Raw genomic sequence first — 26,479 nt, forward strand, 5'->3', positions numbered from 1 at the left:
TATCTCTGTAAGTTATCTTTACTGCTTCTTTTAAAGAAAACCTTAAAGATGCTCTGCCTAACACTAATTATGCCAGAGCTCCTGTTATGCTTTTTTTTAAAGGAGGTTTAGTTAAAATTCATAGTTCATAATTCACTGAACAAAGACACAATTTTTGCAGTTGGGCTTTGGTACACTACCACAGGGGATTTTAAATGAAGTAATCAAGATGCGATCAAAGTGTAGATTTTCTACTTTTTTTATTTGCATCAACTTGCATTTTATAGCTTATATGTGATACCCAAGGATATGCCAGTGTGAGGGAGGCTATCATTAGGCATAAAAACAAAATACATTTAGAACAGATAGGATCAAAGTGAAAAAGAAATGAAAATTTACTGGTAATTTTCCTAATTAATTAATTATTTTTCAATAAGGAAGCTTCTGTAAATATTAAATGGTAAAAATCAAGGTGTGGCTAAAGAATACTGAAAAATATTCTGTAAAAAAAACTAATACGGAAAGTCTTTGATTTAAAAAAGTACATTTTACTGTATCTTTACAAATTTATTTTGACACTGTGTAACAGTTGAGCCATTTATCACTGCCATAGGTCATTGTTTTCTACAAAATGCACTCTAAAAACCTAGTGATGACATCTCTGGGTTACACACCTGCATTGAGTAGTTTGCTCCAACTTTCACAAGGTTCTTGACGAGCTCAGCAGTGTGCTGGAAGTGGATATTTGCTGGGAGGAAAAAGAGAAAAATGTCAGCAAGATTCAGCCTGAATCCTAACTGGAAAAAAAAAACAGACAATCAGATTCTGGGAGAATGGAAATGCCTCAACAAATCCGACATGCATGGTTAATCAGGGAATGTTTTCCTCTGGAAATCCCAGCATCAATTTAGATAACCCACTTTTCCATTTATCTTTTGATTAAAAAGCGTTTGCCTCATTACCTTCCAGGATTGCATGCCTCTTTGTGCTCAGCAGTGATGCACCACAGATAGCGTATTTTCATTTTTATCTACGATTTATTTTGCTTCTTACCATCTGCTGTGCCATGCACCAGCATCAGTGTCTGTTCCCTAAGAGCTTGAACATTCTGCAGCACACTGGAAAACTGCGAGAAAGAGTGGGGAGATAATTAATTGATAGATATGCTAACTGGCATTGAGAAATGAAAATTAAAAAAAAGATGCAGAATGTGATCAAATGAATGGCACTGTACTAAATTACATTCTACATGCAGACACTCACTGACAGAGTCATTCAAATTAATCAGAGATCTTTAAGTGATAAAGTATCTCCCACAGATATTATTTTCTGTTCTTGAAATATCACAGATTGCATAAATTATAAGGAAAATGTAAGTTGTGCTACAGCAGAAGCCGTGAAATACTTGTCAGGGTCAGATTTGTTGTTTGTGCTTGTACAAAAAACTGTTTTGTTCTTCTTCACTGCCTCCTTCCTATCACACTGGGAGAAAAGCACATCTGATAGCTGAACATCAAGAGGCCTGAGAGCGACAGTCTCACTGCAGCTGAAAAAAACAAAAACCCAAACTTCGGCATGTGATCTGACACACCGGAGTTCAGAGTAACCAAAGACAGATGAGTGACAAAATCCTACAGAGCATTAAAAAAAAGAAAAAGTAAAGCAAAGCATCGCTACCTCTGACTTTGATAGCAGCTGCTTTCAGTAACTGCAGGAGCTTAACTGTAGGTGTGTCACTGATGTTAACGCTTTCAAAGATCAACAGGAAACATGCTCGTGGAAGCAGCAAACACGCACCTGATATCTGCTGTCATCCCGTAATGGCATGCCGAGGTATCGTTCAGAGAACGCTGACGCTGTGCAAATGAGAAGTGAGACATTCTTAACAGTGCCACTAGCACACAGTGCTTCAGCTGCAGCTAAGTACCTGCACAAAGTGGAGATCCTGTTACTCAGGGCCAAATTAAATACTTTTAGTAAAAAGGAAATAGCAGCTTGTGGTGGTGAAGAAGTCATCTGTGTCATCTCAGTGTTGCAGAGGACAATGTTTACAGTGGTCGGATTCATCTCACACTCAGATTACAGAAGTAAACAGGTCATTTTTAGTGAGAGGTTAAAGGAGAAGAATAACGTTTATATTTAGTCAGTTTATTGATAAATGATCTAGGTTTACTTTGTCACTTTACTGTGTACGTTAATTGGTTGAATAGCCCGTTAATCATCAGATGTTGCAGACATGAGGTATGTCTTTTTCGTTTGCTTCAGACAGCTAGAAATGCAGATTAGTTTTTGGCTGTCATTGACATATTGAGCACTGCTCAATATGGAGAATTAAGTTTTGCTTTTGGGTGTAGACATGAGTCTAAATTGTTACACATGAGATGCATAATTCATGTTTGGGAAAATATACTGGGCTTTTAATGAATAAAGATGATGATGCAATATGGTGATGATAAATCAGGACCAACTGTTTCATGATTGTCTAAAAATGCTCTATTCTGGTAAACTCATAGCAGCTATTAAAGTTAGGAGCTCACACAGTGCAAATGACAACAAGGGGAGTACAATCACAAAGCAGGGAAATAACAAAAAGCAGGAGACAAGACACAGGTGAAAACAATCAGGGAATTAGAGGGAAGACAGAGAGAAATATTACTGCATCTCTACTTTCCCTGCCATTTTTCCTTGGCCTTCACGAGAAACTTCATGAGGCCAAGGAGGAGTGCTAAAGTGATAAAGACTAAGAGAAAGAGAAACTCATTGTGGAGACAGTCCAACCACACTAGGGATAAATCTATTCTTCATGAAAGACAACACCTGGACAACAAGCATTTCATGACAGCATTTTAATGTTCACCGCTAACCTTGGGGTTTAATGATTAAAAATTCAAAATATATATCAGTAGGTTAGGGTATAAAACGGAAAATATGCTCCACCACTTTTCCAACTATGCTGATCTTTTAAGGAATGGTTGGATATTGCATCACTATAAATTGTAGGGTGATATTATCTCCTCTCCTCTTGCTTAGCATCTGAAGAATTCAAACAGTTCTTATGAGTGCCAGAATGAAACTTTCCTAAGCAAAGCAGACTATTCAAATGTACCCATGAAGCTAGGACTTATTTGACATGCAAGGAAGAACAATTCCCAAAGTGAAACAAGAAGCAGAAACAAGGAAGACAAGGGAGCTAACCCAGAGGGAAAACAGGGGAAGACAACAACAATGAAACACTGGGGACACTAAAAAGTATGAACATAAAAAGAATATCACTTAAAAAAAAAACAAAAATGCAGAACCAGAACATGTTCAATAGTACTGTGTCACAGTATAGAGAAATAAAGTATATTCTGTGCACATTAGTGGCTAGGATATTCAAGCCAAATAAAACTGCGGTGTGGTACATAATGCTGCCTATATAATTATATTTATTTATTGTTGTGAACCAACACAATGGTCTGAAATTCCACAATGTATGAAATTCACAGGAAAGTGCACCACAGCAGTTCTACTGATCTCCCACAGTGGTCACACTATCCTGACCAGCATTTGGTGAAAGGCAAAATAATAAATCTTTTTCTTTTTTTTCTTTCTCTGTTCCTCCACATGAACACTCTTTACTTAAATTTGCCTTTCCGCTTGTAAAATGTATCTTTAATGTGAATTAACCTCTTTTGAGAGATGTTTTACTCACCATAGAGTTTCCAGTCGGTCACTGGTGACATTGCACACGCACATTTAAACAGGCTGTCAGTAGACTTCATCATCATTAATGTTATGTAGGCTCCGTATCCCTAAGTGAGGAAACACAAACATTTATTCATCTCTAATTGCTGAAATCCATCGAGTGTAAAAATGAACTTGGATTCAATCACTGGAGTCACTCAGTAGAAATTTTACTAAGTAGCTTCTTGGCACTTAATAATTTCAGCAATGGAAGTAAAAATACAAATTAGATGGTAACAAATATAATGTAGAAAACTGGAGGAAAAAAAGGAGGCTCACCTTTCCAAACACTGCTATCCTTGTCCGGTCAATGTATGGAAACTTCATCATGTATCTGGAGAAACACACACATGGTATATGACCTAGAGAACTTCTTAAATGTGGTTGCATGGGAGGAACCAAGAAGTGGGATATCAATAAATATTTAAAAAACACTTGAAAAATAGCAGAAACTTCAGTGAGTTCTAATGATTTTATTCTTGGATACACCTCCTGCCTTCATAAACATGCATGAGGCGATATGGCTGCACCATCAATTTGAGCACATAAGTAAAGCACATGATTTTAAATCCCGATAGTCCTCCTCCTGCCTAAAGAAGGTTAAAAAATCCACTGTATATGTGTAAAGTCTGATATGAAACTGATATTAAAACAGAATCAAAAATCACAAATCACCACTAACTCTCATCTCCACTCACTCCACTACGTCATCTGCAAAGATCATAGTCGACCTGTACAACATCACTGCAAACAAGAAGCAGGTCGGAGCTAATATCTGATGCAATCCCACCCTGTAACTTTTACGGCACACCTCACCACTGTCTCATTGTCCTCATACATGTCTTTCACCACCCTCACATGCTGTTCTGCCAATCCTGTGTTCCTCATACAACACTTCCTCTCTTGCAACCCTCTCATATGCTTTTTCTAGATCCAAAGACATTGCAGCTCCTTTTGACCTTCTTTATAATTCTCCATCAACAATCTCACAGCAAAGATCACATCACAAGACCCAAATCAAAAAACATCATAATGTTACATGACCAAAAAAAGTACATGTTGAGTCTGGCTAAATGCAAAAATGCTAATGGTGGCTCTGCCATGACTCCTAAGAGACTAGAGTCCCACCTCAGTGTGCACCATATTCTTGCTGTGCCTGACTCTCCCTGTTTTGACTCTAAAATGCAAATTAAGCAGAGTGTCTATAAACTTCAAAGAGTTCAGTGGGACAAAGAGGCTAAAAGGATTTTATTTTTTATGAGCATGAACGAGCAGAGAATTTATACTCCACTGATCACTTATTGCAACTTACTGTACAAACAGTAGCAACAACAACTACTGCCTTGCGTTTTGTTTGTGTAAAACATATGAATTTGATGATTAAATTAAAAAAAAAAGTATAACCTGTTTTATTTATTCATTTTAACATTGATCAATTCCTGTAAGATGACACTGAGAAAGTTTGATATTCATAATTATTAATCACTTGGACAAAAGGCTCCAAAGTGTCTGTTCATTGTGGCGAATGACCTTTTGTTTTGGATGTATCGTGGGGTTCTCTCCTGGGAAAAGAGTGAGAATCTTGCTTTTAAATTAATTATTCTTAAACTATGGGGCGGGCTTCACTTGGTGGGAGCAATTTTCGGTGTAGCACAAACAAGCAGTGGAAAAACATGTAGTGAAATTCAGCTGAGTAAATATGATTTAACTTAACTGATTTTTAAGAGTTAGTTGATTCTGTTGTGCTCACCATTTTATCAAAATTTAATTTGAAACTGTTTCATTGTTCATGACTGAAAACAACCTTTGGGGTTTTTTAGCTAATGAAATGGATCATGAAAAAGTTTTAGATCCACTGGCTTAAATTAATTGTAATAATTATATTATACAAATATTAGAGTAACAATCAACATATGATTTTGGCACTTGCTTACTTACTTACTTATACTGTAATTATCACTGATATATTAATTATATCACTGAGCTTCTCCAAACCTACTCTCCAAAGCGGATTCTTAGATCCACTGATAGTGGTCTTTTATCTATTCCACGGACCCGTTTGAAAACGAAGGGGGATCGCGCTTTTCAAACCCTAGCTCCAATACTGTGGAACTGTTTACCTCTCCCGCTACGCACTATCGACACTGTGGCTTCTTTTAAAAAACAGCTTAAAACACATCTGTTTAGACAGGCATTTGGGTAATGTTCGTGTGTAATATGTTGTTTTTGTTTGATATTTATACTGTCCTATTGCTTTGTTTGATATGCTTTTATACTTCTTTTATATTGTTATATTGTTTGTTTGACATGCCTTTTATTCTCATGTGAAGCACTTTGTAACAGCTTCTTGTCTTAAAAAGTGCTATATAAATAAATTTTACTTACTTTTACTTACTTACTTAATTGCTTTGGCATTATAAATATGCATAGTAAAGTATTCTTTATCCATCATTAAATATGTCTGAATCCTCACAAACCAAATATATATATATATATTTTTTAATTCGGGGAGTTGTGACAGTTTTTACATAGATTTTTTGATTATCCTTTAAGATAAGCATTCTGAATTTTTTGTTATTTAGGTATTTTTTTGGATATAACAGCAAAGGAAATCAGTATCTTACAGTATTTAACAAAGGTATGTATTGTCTGCTGTTAAATCCATGTGCTGTCTGAACTGGCAGCTCCTAAACCAAATAATGAAACATCCAGAACCTCTTATGATTTCATCTGAAACTGTCTACACTATGGTTTCTAATTTAAGTCTAGTCTATATTATGTCAAAAGGATTTTATCTGGAACTTTTATTCTTTAAAGGATTTTCTTCCTTTATTCTTGACTTGAGAACCATTTTCAAGACTTAAATTAGACACAGTAGTGCAGAAATATTCAGATCAAATAAGAAGAGGATGGCACTCTGCTTTCAATTCCAAACTGAGTTACAAAGCTCTTGTTCAGGGGATTTGCACATATTTGAATTTTTTATCTCAAAGTACAAGATGGTTAAAAGTAAAATAAAATGGATGTGATAACATACTCCACTGCTGCAATCTGGTCCTGAACATCAACAGTTCCCAGTCTCTGGTGAACTTCGTGCAGTATCCTTTGACCCTGGAAGCCGCCGCCCCGGCCGTCCAGACGGGCCACGATGATGTTGTCAGAGCTGACGAGGACCGAGTCCCAGCTGAGGGAGAAACGGTCACTCACAGATTGACCTCCAGGGGCACCGTCACTGAACAGAGAACAAACATAATCAGGCACTTTCAGGCAGCATGAAGCTGCACTGGTCACATAACTTCTAGAACTGGAAGAAATTCCTTTTTGAGCTGATACAACTTCCCAGTAAAAAGAGGTCTAAAAATGAAACAAAAAAACATGAAAGACAAATTTCAAAATTTTCACTCTCTGCTTGTTGCCTTGACTATCAACATGAAGCTAAGCAATGTAGAGAGGAAACGAGGAGGAATCGGATTACAAGGCAAGTAAAAAACCACTCTGTGTGTGCAATGACATCATAGTGTTATAGTGGTTGGTGGTAAGATAGTGCCGCATTAATCAAGTGCAGATTAATTGCAATCACCCTAACCATCCTGGGGCTGGTCAGTTTTCTGGCAGAAACCCTGGCTTTCCAATTAGGTTGTCATCCTGAAGCCCGTGACAAACAACAAACGCACAGCTTGCACCACAAACATCCTTCATCTTGTTCCACTGCTCCTCGGTGGGCAGCAACCCTCAGGGAGTCATTAGAACTCTTTGGTATGAAAGTGCCTAATAACAGGCTTACGGTATTTATCAAAATACTATTAAGGAATTTGTTCAAGTTTAGCATTTTTGCTCATTTGTTTTACTTTCAAAAGTTACCTCAGAAGTTGGTCTAATCTACTTTGAGTTAAGACAAGTACTCCTAAGACTTCTAAGCTGATTCCCTCTAAAGACTGAAATAGCTTTTTTCATAATGCAACATGCGACCCAGTGCAAAGGTATGGTACACTGACTTATTTTTAGCTGTTTAACAGTTAAAAATAATGTTTTTTTTACCTTCATCTGGACCTTAGTGCAACCTTTCAGTTTTATTATATACATTTTACATGACAGAAAATAAGGAAAATAGGTTCTCTTTACAATCAGTCTGGAATAGAAGCACTTCATCCTGTCAGTGATTATTTTTGCTTTTATTGGTTCATTATTCAAATGGATATGAAGAAGACTGAATCACAGGTTGCCACAAAGGTACGCTGTGATTGACTTAACATGACCCCGGTTACTTTACATGCAAATTACAGTCAGGAGTGTGATTACAACTGGAAACTAATGCATTAAATATTCATACATTTCTGTTCTCTGTTACTTGACCAAGGAATGTGAGATATAGAAGAAAGCACATGTGATACATACATGACCAACAGAAGTCCATAGTGGCGGGAATCAGAGAAGTCTGGTGGGTAAGAGATCTTCAAAGGTAAATCTGTAACAAGAAGTGAGAGAAAAGTCGATGTATTGCAGCTCACCTGTGAGTTACACTAACACCACAGAAACCTACACTTCCTTACCAAAATGTTCCATTGGAACGGTTCTGAAGTCTGTCAGCTGGATCCTTTTGTACTTCAAGGCTGCCTTCAGCAAAGAGTTGTTCTCAAGGATGTAGTAATCTGTAAAGATGAGGGCAATGTGTTTAAAAGATGAAAGAGTGCAAAAATTGCTGTCAATAATCTGAATGCAGCTGAATGCAAATGACGTGTACGGAATTGTCTTTTGAGGCTGTGATGTAATGAGATGAGATGGAAAGTGTATGTCAGACAAATAAGATCTGATTCTAGGGGATTGTTTCTGAAATAGTCTTATTTTGTGGCAAATTCATAGAGAGAGCTGAATAACTACAATAATGTAGCCAATATTAAACTTGGATGAGCACAGAAAAATACATTCAAAAAGTTCAATTTCTGAAAGGCATTCTACACACAGCAGCTTCTGGCCTCAAAAACAGGAGCCCCACTATTTTCTCCACATGTAATGAACAGTGACTCTCTGATTTGGCCATTTTTCCATTCAAGCCATCTGAACAGCAGCTAAATGAAATGGAATTCATCCAGCATTTCTAATAGAAAACCCAAAATCAATAGACGTCTCATTATGAAACCGCCAGAGGCCTTGAGTTCCCAGCTGTGGATGGAGGCCCTGTCCTAATAACCCTGTGCAAATTGCTTTTTCTGCAGCACAGCTGTTAACTTTTTCTTTTCTTTTTGTTTTTTTTGTTGTTGTTGTTGTTTTTTTCCTTGGGAGACAACACATACATCTGGATAACGAGACAAAGAATGTGTGAGTCCATATTCATGCCAAAAATAGAAGAAAGAAATCTGGATTTGTTGACTGTGTGGTCAATGGAAGAGCCTATAACCTGGAAAAATTGGTGGTTGGTGAGTGAGTGCAGTAAATAGTTTTTTGCTGTCGGAGACTGATTGCAAGTAGTTGTGACGATCAACTGATCAACCAGACTTTGGGCACATGGCACCCTCAACCCTTACTCTTTGACAATGAGCAGAGTTGTTTCCAGTGTTTCAGGCTTTTAGTCACATTTGTACACATAGATCAGTACACAGTGAAAGCATCTCTCCCAGTCTTTTCTCAGCAGTGTACACACATAGAGAGCAACATTCATGCTTTTTCATTTTTTGTACCTCTTCAATAGGTGCAGTTATATAACTCATGTCTATCAAAATGTCCTTTCCACAAAGCTACCACTTCCCAGGCAAAGAAATGCACAATCACTTTGTTTGCATCATGGTCTCCAACCACTATTTTCCTGAGTGTGATTGTCGTGTGAGCTCTGGTGGCTCTGACATACGACCAGATTCAAGAGGAAATACTTGTCAGCCTGTATTTAGGTTTTACACCAACTACATTTCCTTGGCCTAATCCCCACCCAGCCACTTACAAAATCGACTGTCAGGCAAGGATAGGAATCTGACGCTGCATGTGAGGATATTTACAGAAACTCTTTGCTATTTGCTTTCATTTGCAGAAAAGATGGGATACTGCAGTGGTCACATCTGGTGGTTCAGATAGGGCAAACTTGTTTTAGAAAAAAGAGGCAGAAAAAATATTGTTAAAACTAAAAAGATATAATGGAATTGATGAGTACCTGTAATGCAAAATTTAAATGCACTTGGCCACAACAAATGATAAAACTGGCCTGTCTCTTCTTCTGTGGTTGTTTTAGGTAATAGAGAGACTCTGGTACAGCTTTTTGTTACAGTTTAAAATGCTTGAAAAGACTTGTAGTTCACCCTCTATTACTGCATTTAGGGGTGGCTTTAATGAGTAAATGTCTTGAACCGTACCGATGTAAATCAGGACATGTGGGTTGCTGACCCCTCTCCAGAAATCATACCTTTTACTAAATGGGACTCATTCTATTTTAGGATTTTCCCTACTTTAAACAGATAAGTTTTAGTAATATTTGAATCTCACGGTACACCTGGTTAGTAGTAGGCTGCCTGCCTTAATTCTTTGTGGCACTGATTCAACAAGGTGCTGGAGACATTCCTCAACAATTCTGGTCCATATTGCCATGATGGCATCACACAGTTGCTGCAGATTTGTCAGCTGCACATCCATAATGGGAATCTTCCAATCCAACACATCCCACATACCAGACATGCTGTAATGGTTTGAGATCTGGCGACTATTGAGGCCACTTGAGTACAAGGAACTCATTGTCATGGTTAAGAAACCAGTTTCAGATCATTTGAGCTTTGCGGCGTTGTGTTATCCTGCTGGAAGCAGTCATCACAATATGGGTGCACTGAACCCATGTGAAATGTAGCCTCAGTTTCTTGTTCTTTGCTGATGGCAGGGGGCATGTGGTGTGGTCTTCTGCTATTGTAGTCCATCTACTTCAAGGTTCAAATTGCTATGTATTCAGAAATGCTCTTCTGCATACTTCAGTTGTAAAAGGTAGATATTTGAGTTACTGTTGCCTTCCTGTGGCACTTTTCTCACCTCTGACATCAACAAGGCTTTATGATCCAGAGAACTGATGCTCACTGGATATTTTCTCTTTTTCTGATCATTCTCTATAAAATCAGCAGTTTCTGAAATACTCAGACCAACCCGTCTGGCACCAACATTGTCACTTTCAAAATTACTGATGTAATTTTTCTTCTCCATTCTGATGCTAAGAATCTGCAGGTCATCTTGACCATGTCTGCATGCCAGAGTTGCTTTCATGTGATTGGCAGATTTCAACATTTGCATTGATAAGCAGCTGAATATGTATACGTAAAAAGCGCATATTCATAAATTATTTGAATACTTATATATTTGCCTTATTAAGTCTACTAAGCTGAGCTCCCAAACTCTCTGAACTTCTCATAACTTGCTTGCTTCAGCCTGGAAAATTCATCTTGATCATGAAGTTCCAGAAATGTGGTCATTAGCATAGAGCCTACTTGTTCCACTGTGTGTCTGTCAGTTCCATTCACAAAAATTGGGAAAGAAAAACAGAAGAGTTTCTTTGCTCTGTGAGAAATTTGCTTTTTCTCAGTGAAATCTGTATTTGTTACAAATTCTCTGAAACACAGTGACCAGTGACTCTTTGGCAGTCATCCAAAGGGGAAGACAGTAACAGAGCTTTTAGCTGAAAATAATTGTGGTGAACAGGAACATCGGGTAAATCTTATGAGATTTGACTTTGTCATCTATTTTTGTTTGGAAATTTTTCTACAACACTTACACTTAAACTTAAAATAGATTCAAATTAAAGCAGTCAGTTCCATGAATACACCCTCCTCCACCCCACCCATGTTGCTTGTCAAGGGAAAATAACATTTACATTTCTTGCAAGAGGCCTATTGTGTTTGAAATGTCGCCTCATTCACGAACTCTGAATTACTTTTTCTAAAATGTGAGATACAAATAAACTTACTTGAATTATTCAGACTGTGTAGGATCACAGTAGGTGCTCCAGGACCTGAAAGGGGAAAAAAAGAGCATCTAAGTAATTTAAGCAATTTCCAGCATCTTTGTTATCATGACTGGAGACATTTCCAGCTGACAGTTTGCCCAATTACTATTAAATGGTATTAAATGGTATTTAATATATGTAAAGGGGCTCCTTTAAAGCTGCACTAAAAGGCCAGTGTAGGCAGCTGTCACCTTCCCTATATTTTCTTAAATCAATTAGGGGTTAAAGGTCACTCAAGATGCCTCCCTAATATCAAATTAAGCCAGTACTTGTTAATGCCCTTCTCTAATATACTTTGTCAGAGGTTAATAGGATGGCAGGTGTGCTGTACTTAAAGCTCTCCTTTCTTTGAGCTAAAACACAAACCAACTTTTTTTTTATTTCCTTGCACTTATCTGTCGGTGGGCTGTATTAGCTTTGACCTATGCGATTTCTCATGTCACACAGAGAAATGGTTTCATTTTGTGCATGTACCTGCTAGAAAACAGTAAACCAATCAGATCACTTTATGAGTGGGTTTAAGAGGCTTGTGCTGATGAAAACAGGTGTGAGAAGAAGCTTGTCAGGATTATGTGAACTTGGCCTTTGGAAGACAACAAGCTTTCTCCATTATTTTTTATTGCTTTTGGGAAAGGGAACGCAGTTATTGTCCAATATATCATCACGCCAAAGCCCAAATGCCTCCTGTGCATGAAGAGCTTTCAGCTGTTCAAAATAAATTGAAACCACAAACAATATGAGTTACCCCTCATTAAATAATCTACTTGTTGCCCAATAATACTCCCTAAAAGTGATTACACACAATGTAGTGGCTAATTATTCATTTTATGACTCTCATTTCAAACTGATGAGAGATTAATTTTAAACTGAATCTGGAGGGTGACAGATTATGACAAGCAAACCCAGGCATGTGCCAGATGAATAAATGGATGCTGAATAAATAAGGAACGTAAAACACAACCTAATCCTAATTTGATTTTTTTAAACCAGCAGCCATCTGCAGCTATGTTGTAACAGAATGAAGCGCCACACAAATGGCTTTAGATGGTTAAAATTGTAAAGATTTAATTTTTATTAATGTAACTGTCCATTCAGGTGATACAGGCCAGATGCCATGATGTGAAGTCATCCCAACATCATGTAAGTATCTGCTTGTGCTGATGTATTGTAACGTAGTCTGGCGAGGAAGGATTGGCTAGCAGGTCCAGCGGGCATGTGGTATGGAGGTTAGCCGGAAAACTCGGAGGCCAGTCAGTTAAATAGAAAAAAAGACCTTTATGTGGCGTTAACAGAACAAGACCATACAAGCCAGGTCTCCACAGCTCAATCCTATTCGTACATACATGTGCCGGGGGTTAGGTAGTCGCTGGTGCCAGCCCATTACAATGGTAAGGTCTCTCTAAACATACGCACAGACAGCAGCATGCTCGGCTGTAATGGCTGTCGCTGCATTCACACTAGGAGACTCTGCAACTACTACAATAATAGGATGACACCCCCTAGCGGTGATATACCATAATAAGGGTTGTTACAGTATATTTGCTCAATTCTGGCTGTTTGGTTGGCATAGACAGCAGGCTATGAGGCTCATCAGCCTGAGGACTGGAATAAAAGAAAACGTCAATACTGCTGTGTTAGTTTTGGGTAAGTTATGAAGCTGCAAGTGTATAACAACAGCAAAACAAGTCAGAAAGTTTGATTTGGAATTCAGAAGGCAGAAAAAGTAATTTTAAAAGAGCAGGATTGTATTCAGATATTCTCTTGACATCCACCGGAGAGATGGGCTCCAAAACAAGATTAATGGGTTAGTGAAGTGCGTCGAGCTTAAAGTCAGAGTTTTCAGTGTCGTGAAGACCGATGCCTTTTTACCTGGGTGCGTCACCATGGTAACTTTTGCTGAACATACATCCTGGTCTGAAGCTGGTTGGGTTCAGAGTTTCAGTTAGAAATTGCCTGTCTGTATCTGTTCTTTTCATTACCATATGCTCTAAGTGCTATAAAGATGTTCAGCAGAAGGAATGCATTTTATACACATATGTAACCTCTAAAGTTATGCCAACACTGTGTGTCGCATTATCACAGGAATCTGCACGTCTATCTTCAGTTGGTGAAAATGTATCAATTATGTTTTTAAGCTTGGTCCTAATTTGCTTTCAAGTCTGTTTTGCACCACGCTAATAAAACACAGATTAGAAAACTCAGTCAGTCTATTGATAGTCTAATTACCAGCAAAAACTTTTGTTTATCTGGCTGCAAACTATAGGACAGTCAGTGCTGTGTGTGCTGAGGAGCCTTTAATGTTTAGAGTTTCAGAGCTCTAATGTGCAGCTGTCAGAGCATTAAAATAAACATATTTACTTAAGAGTTATTCTCATTTTATTTGCAGCAACATCGTTGCCTTTGGCTGCTTTATTTTTCATATCCTTTATAGATCCTTATCACCTGTATGTCTGATAATGTCTCTGATTGGATTTGGAGTGTGCTGCACTCAATTCATCCACTTTGTGCGGATGGAAAGTGAAATGACACTTCAAATGCCTCCTTTTATGTGAGCATGCACATAGCCTGAAGCAGTGTGGCTGGCTTAAAAAAGCTGATAACCACTGTCATGAATACCCGTTATCTCTGAGTTGGGTTGTAGGTTTTGTTGAACCAGCTAAAGCAAAGAAAGCCTGGATATGTTTAATTTGCTTTTTAGTACACAGCACAGGTCTGTTGTGAACTCATTTAGTTAGTTTGGTTGTACTTTCTGAATCAAGAAAGACTTTTTTATAATAACAAGTGTCATATTTGCATTTTGAACTTGCAGTTCTTCTTTAATAGTTTTTCCCATTTGGAAATGCCAAACAAGCAAATATTTCATAAGAAGATGGAGGTGTTAACCTAACCTTAACCCCTGTGTGTATTACTGGTGGCCTGCTCGTTGTTAAGAGGTTAAATTCATTCCCTCATCTAACAACGTGGGTGGAAGCAGACTGTTGTCTGCACCAGACTGTTGTGATTCTCTAAATCACACCCACGTTTGAACCTCAGAGTCAAATCCCTGAACTATTTTAGAATATAATTTTTCATAATAAGACCCCAATCACATGGAAGTCTGTCAGCCTATGAAAGCCAAAGACACTCTGACAGCCTTTTGAAAGGACATTTCATAGCAGGAAAACTGGAGGGCCCTTAAAGTGAGATACTGGTTGGCCTACCTTTACAGTGAAGGATAATGTGCTGGTTCGTGGGGCTGATGTCAGCGTCGAAGTACAAACAGTGGGCTTTATTCAGTTCACATGTTAAACACCGTCGGGGGAACAGGCCCACAGTTTTAACACTGAGAAGAGAAGAGCATTTAAAAAATGGAATAAGAGACGAAATACATAAAACTTTTTGAGTAAGAAAGTAAAGGACATATTTCTTGATCTTTTTTCATGATAACTCCCCCGAAGCGAGCAAACCAGTAATAAATCATATCCAACTGGAAAGTATTACCTGTCTCGTTACAGGCTGGTATAATTTACACCTTTACACAAAGCATATTTTTCACAGTTTTTTGGCATTTTTATATTTAACCAGTAGTCAGAAAAATAACTGGGAGGTGATTAATAATACAAATTTTATGTGTAAACTGGTGATAAAGTGGCCAAAATATTCAGAATAATCTCTACTGGCTCCAAAAATTCAACAATATATCAATGTGGGAATAAAGTGACAACTGTGAAAGTGAAAAATTCTTTGCAACCATTTTTTTAATAATTTATTTTTTTATCCCATGATCATCATCATCATCATCATGTGAGTAAATTTACTAATAATAAAAGTCCCTTGAGTTCTCAAGATATAAGTTTGAAAAGTTTTTAATCATTTTATAAAAATGATTTAATTAATAATAATGATGCAAACCTGAAAAGCTGCCGTCTCCGTGGTGAACCCTCGGTGCTGAGAAAATAACTGTTAGAGGACATAAAAGATAATTAGTGCAAACAGACATGCTAAATTAAACACAGAAGCTCATTATCTCCTTGTTTTCTTTGTTTAAGCAAAATTCATACATTTAATTACAAAAACACACACGTCCCATGTGTGGTATCCACAGTGAACCAAGGAGAAAAGGAGACAATTCAGTGTTCACTCCTTCGTTCATTATCAACCCAACTCTTGTTATTGTTGTTGTTTTCTTTAAATTAAAACTTCAGTCTGCTGGAGCTCTTTCTCTTTGTTTGTGGCTAAAAACACGTAAGATCAGCACTCTGGTCAGCTATATTCGATCTTTGAAAAAGACAACAGTATTAGATTAGCTAAGTAAGATTCAGTAACACATGCTTGTGGTCACAGACTTGGCAAAACACATCACTGCTTGAAACCACGATCAGGAACTCTGTGATTAAAGGAATTATGAATAGGAGGGTACAAATTCCACCTTAACAAGCTCCTAATTTGGTAGAGAAGTAAAACAGAACAATCATACAGATGGACAATAATAAAACTGAAATAAAATTACAATTAGATTAAGAGAAACAGAGTGGAAAAAGAAAAGTCATCTTTTTAAGTTGGGTTTTTTTTTTCATCTTATCATTTGCAAGCCTTATCTCTTCATGCAGGTTGTGGCGAGCTGAGAGGTCCTGATGGTCAAGGGACTGCCAGGTTTAATTTAAGCATCAACATTGGAACGGCCAGAATGGCTCCACCACCACAGGATCATCCCGCAGACTGGTTCATATGGGGTCAACATTTCTGCTGGGCAGCCTGAGCCCAGAACCATACACGCTTTAAAGGTGAACTGTAAAATCTTAAAATCAAGTTGTGTGCTATAAGAAATCCAAACCATCGATTTCTTAACTACTCTGGGGTGAGAGGATGACTGTTTTTTTATTTATTTTTTTTTATTGAGGTCAATAAAGTTTGTAGGTTTTAGGGGGAGTTTTGCGGTCACACTCACAGGTTATCGGTGTCCTCATCAAAGGCAATGATCTTTGTCACCTCCCAGTTTCCAGATGTTAGATGTCGGACTTCATTTTGATCAGCTCTGAACTGAAAAAATCAGAACAAGAGTAGTAGAGGGTCATTTGACTGAGTGCCATCACTTAACTCATGCTCAGGTGTCAGTCAAACACTGCATATTCAAAAGTGCCCATGCCAGAAAAATATCAGTCATTAACCCAACAAAATGAAAATGTACTAATATTTATGAGCTGAATCAATCAGTAGATTCCATCATAGGACCGATTCTATACAGACAATAAAATAGTACACTGTTCCTTTCTCAGTGGATTTCCTTGGATGTTTTTTAATACACCTGTACATGAATATGTCCAAGATTTACATATAGTCATAGAATTATATTAATTTTTAGTTACAACCCATGAGCACTACATTTGTTTGTTCAGCCTGGGCATGAGCTGTGGAAACATTCATACAAATCTGGTACAGGTTAGATGTTTGTAGCTTATTTTTGTCCTCATGACTAAATAAATGTAAAGCAACAAAATGTAAACAGACAAACACACAGGAACACGGCACTCACACGTGACTGTAGCAAAGATGCCAGATAGTACATTGTTTGTTTGTGGCACAACAACAGAGATTGGAGAGACACTGTGGGTGAAATATGCTCTGCGTTCAGCTTAAATGCACCTTCAGGGAGAAGACCAGGTGGATGATTGGCTGTACAGCGTGTCAGACTTTAACATGGGAGACTGCTGGACTATCCTCAAGAAAACCATTTGTTCAGGTGGTGCCAGTTTTTTTTTTTGGCTCGAGCCAATAAAGCTTTCATTATTCAGAGGGTTATAGAATATCTGGTAACCAAAGGGTTAAGCAAAGTTAGGCACAAAACTGGCATTTAAAAATCTATCAGTTTTTACCTCCTTCAGGCACTAATAATGACTGAAAAGCTCTAAAAAGTAAAAAATAACAGTTTAAATGAAAATGTCAAAGAAGATGATGTTAAATACGTCCCAATCACAAAAGCCAGGCAGACAAAGAAAAACACACAATCAACTTTGGAAAAATGGCTAAAAAATTGACAGACTAAAAAAAGAAACTACACAGTTTACAACTGTGCTAAAAAAAAACAGTAACACAAGCAAGGTTCTGCATCTTTAATGACAGCTATGAGTCCTGCTCGTTTCAGCTCAGAGTCAAGCCTCTTTGCTGGTTGTTGCATTGTTGCAGACAGTAGAGGCTTGGGGTTTCTTCTTCCTGCTGAAAAGGTATTAAAAACTCAAATTTCTTTTTCCTACTGTTCTAATCTAAAAGCCCTTTGGCACTGTTTTTCAATCATCTAATAAAACAGATTTGCCTTTGTTCTAATCAGCCCAGCTGTCTGCACACCTGGACTCTAGTTTCTGGAAGGCACACATCTGAGAAGTGGGCAGCCCTTCTCTGTGAACGGTGGGGTGTATTTTTTATTAGTTTTAGGATGATCCCTAAACATGTTGGCCCTTTTTGCAATAAAGCAAATTGAGTAGCGTTTTTGCTGGCATGTGAGTTTTTGTGCAGTGTCTGTTGAAACCTTGAACTGGTTTGCTGTGGTGAAGGGAAAGCTCAGGATGAAAGCTGAAGTGGTTGATTTACTGCTTGCTTTATGTTCCTAACCTCACATATGTCCATGACCTGTAAGTAGGGACTGAAAGAATAAGACTGAACATCCGCCAAACGATGTCTGGGCTCAACCCCCTTTTTTCCCAGAAGAGTTATCACAGAAGTTATCACAAAAATGAGGTTTCAGTTAAAATATGCATCTTAACAACACAAGCCCTCAATACTGAAAAATGATGGCAAGCGGTCAAGACCCACCTCGCTGTTGCCTAAACCTGGTTGTCACAGGACTCATGTCTTAAGTCTATCTGTGAGACACCACCCGCATTAACAAAATGGGAATATTCAGCTTTCTAGGAATGAGAAAATGTTGGTGAAATCTTCTAATCATAAGCCTAATAATGACTTATGTTTCCAGGGAATCCCAAGTCAAACTGACAGATGGCTCAGTGTAGCCTTTGCGGTGATTTGATCGCTGTCCCAGTCTGTAGTGTTAAAAAAAAAGAGTTGCACATGAAGGTAAGGATCTCAATTTTATTACATTTCTAGGTTTGTCTTTGGCCAAGAACTATACGACATGAGTGAAATAATAAGAAATGAACTTGCTCTGAAGGGTGTCTGGGGTCTCACTTAGAGATGAGGTAGGAGCCTGGTTATTCAGGGGGAGGTCAGAGTAGAGCAACTGCCACTCCACATTGAAAGGAATTAATTGGCTCGGACATATGACAAGGATGCCTCCTGGATGCCTCTTAACTGAGGCATTGCTGGGATGTCCAAGGGAGGGAAAACCTTGGGGCACATCAGGATACCCCGCAGAGATGACAGCTCTCAGTCTGCTTGCATCTATATTTCCCTGAAAGCAGTTGATTCTTATCTGACACGATGTCATAAAGCCACAAAACATTCTGGTTCGGTGGACTTTAATTGACCACGGCAGATCAGAAAACAGATTTATTATAATCATTCCAGTTGTGAACATTATTATTATTATTATTATTTACAAATATCAAAACAAAATCTTTATTTTAATATAAAAAGCTTGGGCTATATTCCTTTTTTTTGCCCCAAAAAGCCTCTTTACATTTTAGAACATTTATCAGACCTGACAAATCCATTACAGACCGAACAGGCTCAGCCAGAGATTTATTTCTGCAAAAACTAATACTGCATGAATTCTTACACTGGAGAACGAGTTCCCATAATTGGAAAACAATCTGAGGGAGTTAAAAAAACAGATTTCAAATAACCCTGCTTATTTCTGCTAACATCACTGAAATCTTGCATACAACTGGGATGCGCATGGGGAAACTTTAATATCTGTGCTGATGAGAACAGGCTATTGGATTTTGTGCTTGTGTTGGTGGGGGGAGGGGGAGGGGTATCATAAAATAGATGATTATTGCAACACTTTAATTAACAATTCGACAGCATCACAAATAAAGGTGACTTTAGCTGCGGCTTTGATGCAACATCCATCGCATTACCATAAAGTCTTGATCTCAGTCCTTTATAGAGTTCGGTCAGATATTGGTTTTGTCTCACTTTGAGGTACATAGTGTCTTAGTTGCCTTGACACACAATAATTGGTAAATTTGAAAGCTACAAAGTCCACGTGAAGAGGTTGGAGGGGTGGGAGGGGTGGGAGGGCCATGTCGCATGTTTACAAGCCAGGAGATTGTGGTGTGAGTCCACAGGACTTGCACTTTGTCAGATTTATATAAGCCCATGTTTTTGTAATTCTAACAAAGTAGTGTTACCACCATCAGCACCTAAACTGGTATGTCACGCTCTACTGTCAAAGAATACCTTGTAGTTACTGAGGAAAGTGAATACGCACTGTAGTTACACACTAGATATATACCTTTAAAGTGACTATGAATTCAGCATTCACCTGTGTAGTGAACATGGCGATATGATGAAACTCTCCTCGTCCTCCTTGTTTGACCGGCACTGTGAGGAAGAATCTGTTGCCATCTTTGGAAAACACAGGTTCCTGATTCTGTAGAAAGCAAATATGTGTCAGTTGTATGGCATATATTTAATATTTTTTTAACAGATGAACTAGAACGTGCCTATTTCATTTTTAGAACATTAGACAAATTGCACATTTTCCAGTGTATCTGTAAAAGAAGCTGCGGAGCATGCTGAAGAGTCCTGCTTTCAGAGGCATACATTACATAGATGCCAACGGCATGAACAAGTGGATGAAAATGATGCGCGGCTGGCCTCCACAGCTGAGAAATGGCCAAACCACTTTTTTACCTGAAAGTAGCAATCTGCAATGATTGTATATAAAGAGACTGTTGACTGACTAAGTGAGTGTCTACCCATTTTCTGGGAAGAAAAATGGATTGTTAGCATGGACAGCAGTGAGGAAAGAGGATGGATGACTTAACTCTATATGGCACTCTAAGCAGGACAGTGGTAAAAAAGAAAGAAAAAACAGAAAAGCTTAGTCCTTGAAAACAGCTACTAAACTGTGGTTGGATTTGGGGATTTTAAATTCATAACAGAAAGCTTGCATTGGCTCATGTAGACAGGCTTTACAGTGCAGAGGGAGTTGGATGTAAATAAGGCGCATTATAAGAAATGAAAGAGGCATCATTGGTGTTATGTGATTCACAGGGTATTTGATTCTATTTATACAGTATATCTGGTGATGCTTGGTTCACCTTTTTAAATGTGTTTAGCCCTTCAATTTTATTTTTAGCACACACAATGTTAAAGGGCTGGATTAACTCGTTACCATAGTGCATATACTTTCACTTAAGAGGGATTTTTTTCTTCACTACATTGACAATTAAAGTTAATTGGGTTTTTCTTTTTATGTAACGTACAATAAAATGAGCCTTTACTTATGCATTTGGACAGTACAGCCTCTCAGCAAAAACACAAAAAAGACAAAAAAACAAAAAAACCAAACAAACTAACCACAGATGGTGAAGAAAATGTCAGAAAACTCTAAGAAGGCTAAACAATCTTGAGCTTTGGTTAAAAAGTGAAAGTTGAAAAACAGTCATTTCAGTTCACTGAGAAAATGTCCCTCTAGGCCACGGTTTGGTCCAGCAGATTTGAACTCAGATATAATCCCATTATGTGTTGCACAATAAAAAATAATCCCCTGAAAAAGGTAGTTTACATGTTGATGTAATATTGAGGTAATATTACAAATTTTCTAAGGTAATATTAGTCTGCATACCTGGAGTAGTTGTGTGAATATAAAAAAAATTACAGCCAAATAAAATGTCAATCTGATATTTTATCTAAAAAAAAGACATATGATTTTTCAAACAAATTTAAATGCTCACTGATTAATAATAAATTCATATTTAAAACGAGTTTGAATTCAGTCCTTGTAAAATCCATAAAAAGATATAATTTTAGTTTTAACTTGTCAACTAAATTTGGATTTAAAAGCCATGAGCGTCTGAATAAAATTTACACAAAAATCCACATTTAACATTATGGAAAACATTATTAACATTATTTAAACTACAATAATAGTTACAAATGATTAACATAGAAGAAAAATATGCAATAATGCATTCAACAGGTGCCGTATAAATTAAAAGATAACTATTAATAATAATAAAATAATAATAATATAATTGAAACCCTTAATGTGATAAAATTTGTAACTTGCTCAGCAAATGTAGACTTTTGTCTATTTTTATTTTTTAAAAAGCGATTCTGTGTTTTTAGTTTCTCTAATTTTTACTACTGAACATAACCAACACAAAATCACAATACTGCGCACATGATATTTGAAGAAAAGTTTAAATCTCTGGAACCAAAATTGTGAAAAATAGAAACTCTCTGTACTCTAAACTCTAAATTCTTCCTCAGTTTGGGATAGATTAACAAGAATGAGGCTTGGATTTTTCCATGATGTTATATATTGGTATTGAACAGAAAGTAATTAGCAAAAGGCCTCTCTCTGCACTGGCACAACCACAAAATTGAGCTTCTGTCAGATTACCACCTTTACCGATACAAGCAGCTTGCCAAGGATGTCAGCTGGTTAAATTAGACACTGCTTGAGCCAGCCGGGACTACAAGATCAAATCCTGCCAGAAACTCTCCTACTCTGCCTTCATCACTGCTCTGATAAAGCTTAGAGACAGAGCGGACTGCAGCCCACCTTAGGAAGAAATGAAAACATAGATAAACGGGGAACTGATTTAAATCTGAACTGATGATATTTAATATAATTATTTTATCAAAATGTAAAAGTAGCAAAAACATGTGTGTGTGTTGTGCTGGCTTTTATTTGGTACTGGGTTACTGAATACTCATGGCCCTTCCAACATAAAGCAAAGAGGCTGATGAAGAAAAAGAACACATTATTTGTAAATTACACTTTGTACAAGAAATGTTTATTTATTATATTAATTTATAATTTAGGTTTGATCAACATCCACTTCCTTTAACAGAAAAGCTGTAATCTATAAATACACCTGCAGATTTTTGAAAGTTTATCTTGAAAGTATGTGGCTAAAACTTAATCCTAAGCCTCTAAAACATGTTTCCAGCGGCCTGGTGGATGTTAATTGCTTAATTTTTTCTTTAATTAAAAGCCTGAAGAATAAAGTTTCACTTTTTTCAAATGAGCTTCATAAATCAACTGAAACACAGGCTGCAGTATTTTTTTTTGTCTATACCATAGAGTCAGGAAGAGGGAAAATTCACACATGTGAATAGTCTTTGCTCTCTCTCCAGCTTTCAGCCTGTGCTTGAATCAGTCGTAAGATTCCAGGGATACAGAGACTTTGAGAGTGTCTATATAAATACAAATAAGTAAGAAATTCTACTTTGTGTTGCGTAATTTTTGAAAAATTTTGAAGCAGACATGATTTCAAGTGAAATTACAGCAATGGAGCACAAGCTTTTCAAAATGACAGGCACTGACATGTAGAATAAAGAGAAGCGTACCTGCTTGGAGAGCCAGAGCTCAGAGCTTTCTTCATGCCTCTGAAAAACATGTCAGACCAAAATGTCAAATGAGTGTTAATTCACCCACATCATCAAGAACCTCTCATCTGTTACAGCCTTTCTTTCATGGTTCTATTTTCTCCTTCTATTTGGTGCATTGTGGTTTGGAAACTGCAAACAAAACGAGCACGATAATTGATGTAATCATGTTCTTTCCCAAAATCATTGGTTTTTTATGTCAGCAAAATATATACATAAGTGGTATATTTTTAATACTGTGTAAAAGTGATGCTGGAGTAACACTTCAGTGGCTCATTTTCCAGACATAATCATCTGTCATGTAATGGCCCCCTTATTTTGCTGTTTATTTTAACACACCACTTGGGACATCATTCCCAGTTTGAACCCTCATTTCAAACCAATATGCATAAGCAGGAGCCAGAGTTTTGGCAAGAGGGCTCTGGGTGCTGTGTCCAGGCCTTAGCTAAGCTGCCTCTTGGCTGGACAGCGTGTTTGTCCATGCAAATCACACCAAAACAGAAAAGTGCAGAATTGGAGAGCGGCCTGTTGAGTCCCACGGTTCAACTACGAGGTTAACACTGCTCTGTGTTGCCCAGCAAATATGGAGAGAATGTGGAAGTGTGCTGCAATTTCGCCGGCAATTTTTCTCCAAACTGAAGAGTGCTTTTCAAACTTTTTCTGTCAGGAAGCCTAAAAGTACCTGTGTTTCTACGTTTTGTTTTTATCACTCACTGAGAGTTACTGAACAGCCACTGGGTGAAACTGTTCTCAAAGAGGTATTTGGTGCTGTACCAAACCCCTCCTTGCTATAGTTTTGGTCGCTAGCAGTCTGGTCGCAGTCACCAGTTATATGTATGAAAGACACAAACTTGTCTTTGGTAAAGAAACTTTGAAAAGTAAAAAATGCACACTGGAAACAGAGAGAACACTTCCCTTCAAACTAAAATTTGCAAGTAGTTAGTGAGTGTTTGCAGAAAAGTCAGCATCTTCCATGCAAACTACTGGCAATTTGGCAGTCTGCTAACGACTAAAGCAGTTACAGGTAGGTACAGTACTCTGTTTGTGACAAACTCCAGCAAGAATCAAACATATCTTCAGCACCAACCTCCAGCAACTACTTCCCAACTGGCTCTGAGACACACATTTTTCTCGAACAACCTGACTTTCTCAGTGGCAAGCTAACAATCCAGCTAAGTAACAAAGTTTACAGCTATAATAACAGTTACAGGGGTTATTACAAGGGGGGAAATATCTCTCTGAGTCTGCATGACACAGCTCCTCTGTAGGGAGAATCCACTAATTGCAGCAATTAAAGCCTCCTCCCATATGCAGAACTTATTTCAGTACAAACTTTCTGGATTTAAATGCTTCTGTTAGTATTTGTGTGATATAGAAATTAATGAAGTCCTATATTTTGTCAGTTTTTTAGACTGATCTGGTTTCAGAAATACTCAAACCTGCCACATGCAAAACACGAGATATGAAATAAAGACTTAACATCAGCTCTTCGATCGTAACTAAACACTCTGTCACATTGAGAGTTTAATATGGTGCCTGCGCAATGCAGATAACCATGTCTGTGTAACTGCTGAAAAGGTTAATGAGAGTCATGCAAAAACAATCAAGGTAGCTGTACTTTCTGTTTAACATGAATAACAGATGTCACCCTTCTTGGGTATCCTTACTTAGATCTTCATCTCACAGCAACAAAGCAGACAGTAATCAATTAGTGGCCTCAAAGAAGAAAAGGATCTAAAGTAACAAGAGCTGAAGGTAAGAAAAACAAGTGTAGAAAAAAATTCTCAGGAGTTTTACCTTGGAAATCAGATAAGATGTTTTAACTCACAAGGCAGATCTAGCCTTGATCAAATGATCTCTTAGTTAAGTGCTTGCTGCAAAGTTTTTAAACATAAGTAGAGTGAATACTTTGTTATATCAAGAACTGAGAAAATAAGTCGATTTTCTATATTAAGGAAGTTAGAGATACTTTTTACATGAGATAAAAGAAGGAAAAATGCAATAACAATTTTTCTGTTTTTCCACACAAAGAAACACACACACAGACCGTGACACAGGCTCCGGTGGTCGTGTCACACACAGTCAGGATGGAAATGTTCTGGGCCCGGTTTAACCATCTAACAGATGTCTTGGTCTTGCTGATCCACTTCACCATTGTCACATAATGTTCCCTATAAAAAAAATTATATCATAATGGTCATGTCATGTCCTGTAATTACATGTTCACAGGCTAGATGCTTTTTTAATGTAACACATCTAAAACTTAGATATTAACAACTACAAACAACTGCTCTACACGCTTAAGAAAATGAACCATTTGCACAGCTGAGCTCTGTGGTTTTTACACCTCTACAAATTACCTCAATGTCAAGCTGCTGTTTTCCTTTTGTTAGTTCTCTTCCACACAGTCCTATCATGCTGGTAAAAGGCATGCAGACTTTCAACATTCATTAATATCCACTGAATTCTGGCACACAGTAATGTAAGATTTCTAAATGGTACTTGCATGTTGTAAAATAACTTCACCACACCCACTGTGAGACTAATTGGCCATTGTTTTTTTTCTTCATTTTATTAACTGAAAGCAGTTGTAACAACTACATGCGCAGAGTGAAAGATTTCCCAATTACAGGTGCATAGTCGAGTGAGAAACAATGATCATCTGAAGTTTGAAATGTCAGGTATCCTTTTAAGTGGCATAGCAGCTGGTGCAAAAGTTTGGCAGGGAAAATGCAGCTCCTCTCACCGCAGCTTGAGTGTCTCTGGAGGCATGAGCTCCAGCGTGTGCGTCGGCCCGTAAAGGTTGACTACATAGAGCTTCACCGCTGGGTTGGGTTGACCAGCCTGCATGCAAAACCAACAGTCCAGAGTTTAGACAGAAATCTCACTTCACTGCCGCGGAAAAATGCTTTATGCAACACTCTCCAAAGTGGCAACTGTGACTTATAAAGTGCTGCCAAATTAAGTGATTTAGAATGAATAATTCATTGAGAGCAGCGGTAAAAACTTAAATGCACACACGGTTATGCTGTTATGCGGAAACAATTTAGAGATTTTTGTCAGAAAAACTGAAAAACAGATATAAAAAAAGACATAAAGAAGAAACACTGCATACATATTTAAACTAAAGCAAGTACATATGACAAACAGGCATGTTAAACTTGACTATTTCAACATCACTCTGCATACAGAGGAGTCCTAGAAAAACCCTTACCTAAGTCGCTTTAACACTGGAGACGTGCACTATAATACCTCATCCGGCTGACCAGATGCATTGAGAGCAAAGTTTAAAGGGTTAGGGGTATTGTTTGA

General features: G+C 37.6%; 1 protein-coding gene across 3 annotated transcripts in view; it reads right to left on the reverse strand.

The window, feature by feature from the left end:
- dpp10 (dipeptidyl peptidase like 10) overlaps window positions 1-26,479 on the reverse strand; it is a 253,536-nt gene that overhangs the window by 5,959 nt on the left and 221,098 nt on the right. For all 3 annotated transcript variants that reach the window (XM_025903742.1, XM_005456470.4, XM_025903743.1), the window contains 16 exons: window positions 25,914-26,011; window positions 25,215-25,338; window positions 23,129-23,167; window positions 20,088-20,195; window positions 16,596-16,687; window positions 15,560-15,607; window positions 14,869-14,990; window positions 11,630-11,674; window positions 8,256-8,354; window positions 8,101-8,170; window positions 6,743-6,937; window positions 3,985-4,039; window positions 3,674-3,773; window positions 1,777-1,835; window positions 1,033-1,105; window positions 654-727 (listed from right to left, as the gene is read on the reverse strand). In XM_025903742.1, coding sequence (XP_025759527.1) covers window positions 654-727; window positions 1,033-1,105; window positions 1,777-1,835; window positions 3,674-3,773; window positions 3,985-4,039; window positions 6,743-6,937; window positions 8,101-8,170; window positions 8,256-8,354; window positions 11,630-11,674; window positions 14,869-14,990; window positions 15,560-15,607; window positions 16,596-16,687; window positions 20,088-20,195; window positions 23,129-23,167; window positions 25,215-25,338; window positions 25,914-26,011 — 1,401 coding nt within the window. The remainder of the gene's footprint in view (window positions 1-653; window positions 728-1,032; window positions 1,106-1,776; window positions 1,836-3,673; window positions 3,774-3,984; window positions 4,040-6,742; window positions 6,938-8,100; window positions 8,171-8,255; window positions 8,355-11,629; window positions 11,675-14,868; window positions 14,991-15,559; window positions 15,608-16,595; window positions 16,688-20,087; window positions 20,196-23,128; window positions 23,168-25,214; window positions 25,339-25,913; window positions 26,012-26,479) is intronic.

Source organism: Oreochromis niloticus, linkage group LG16 (genome assembly GCF_001858045.2).
Source record: "Oreochromis niloticus isolate F11D_XX linkage group LG16, O_niloticus_UMD_NMBU, whole genome shotgun sequence".
Lineage (NCBI taxonomy): Eukaryota > Metazoa > Chordata > Actinopteri > Cichliformes > Cichlidae > Oreochromis > Oreochromis niloticus.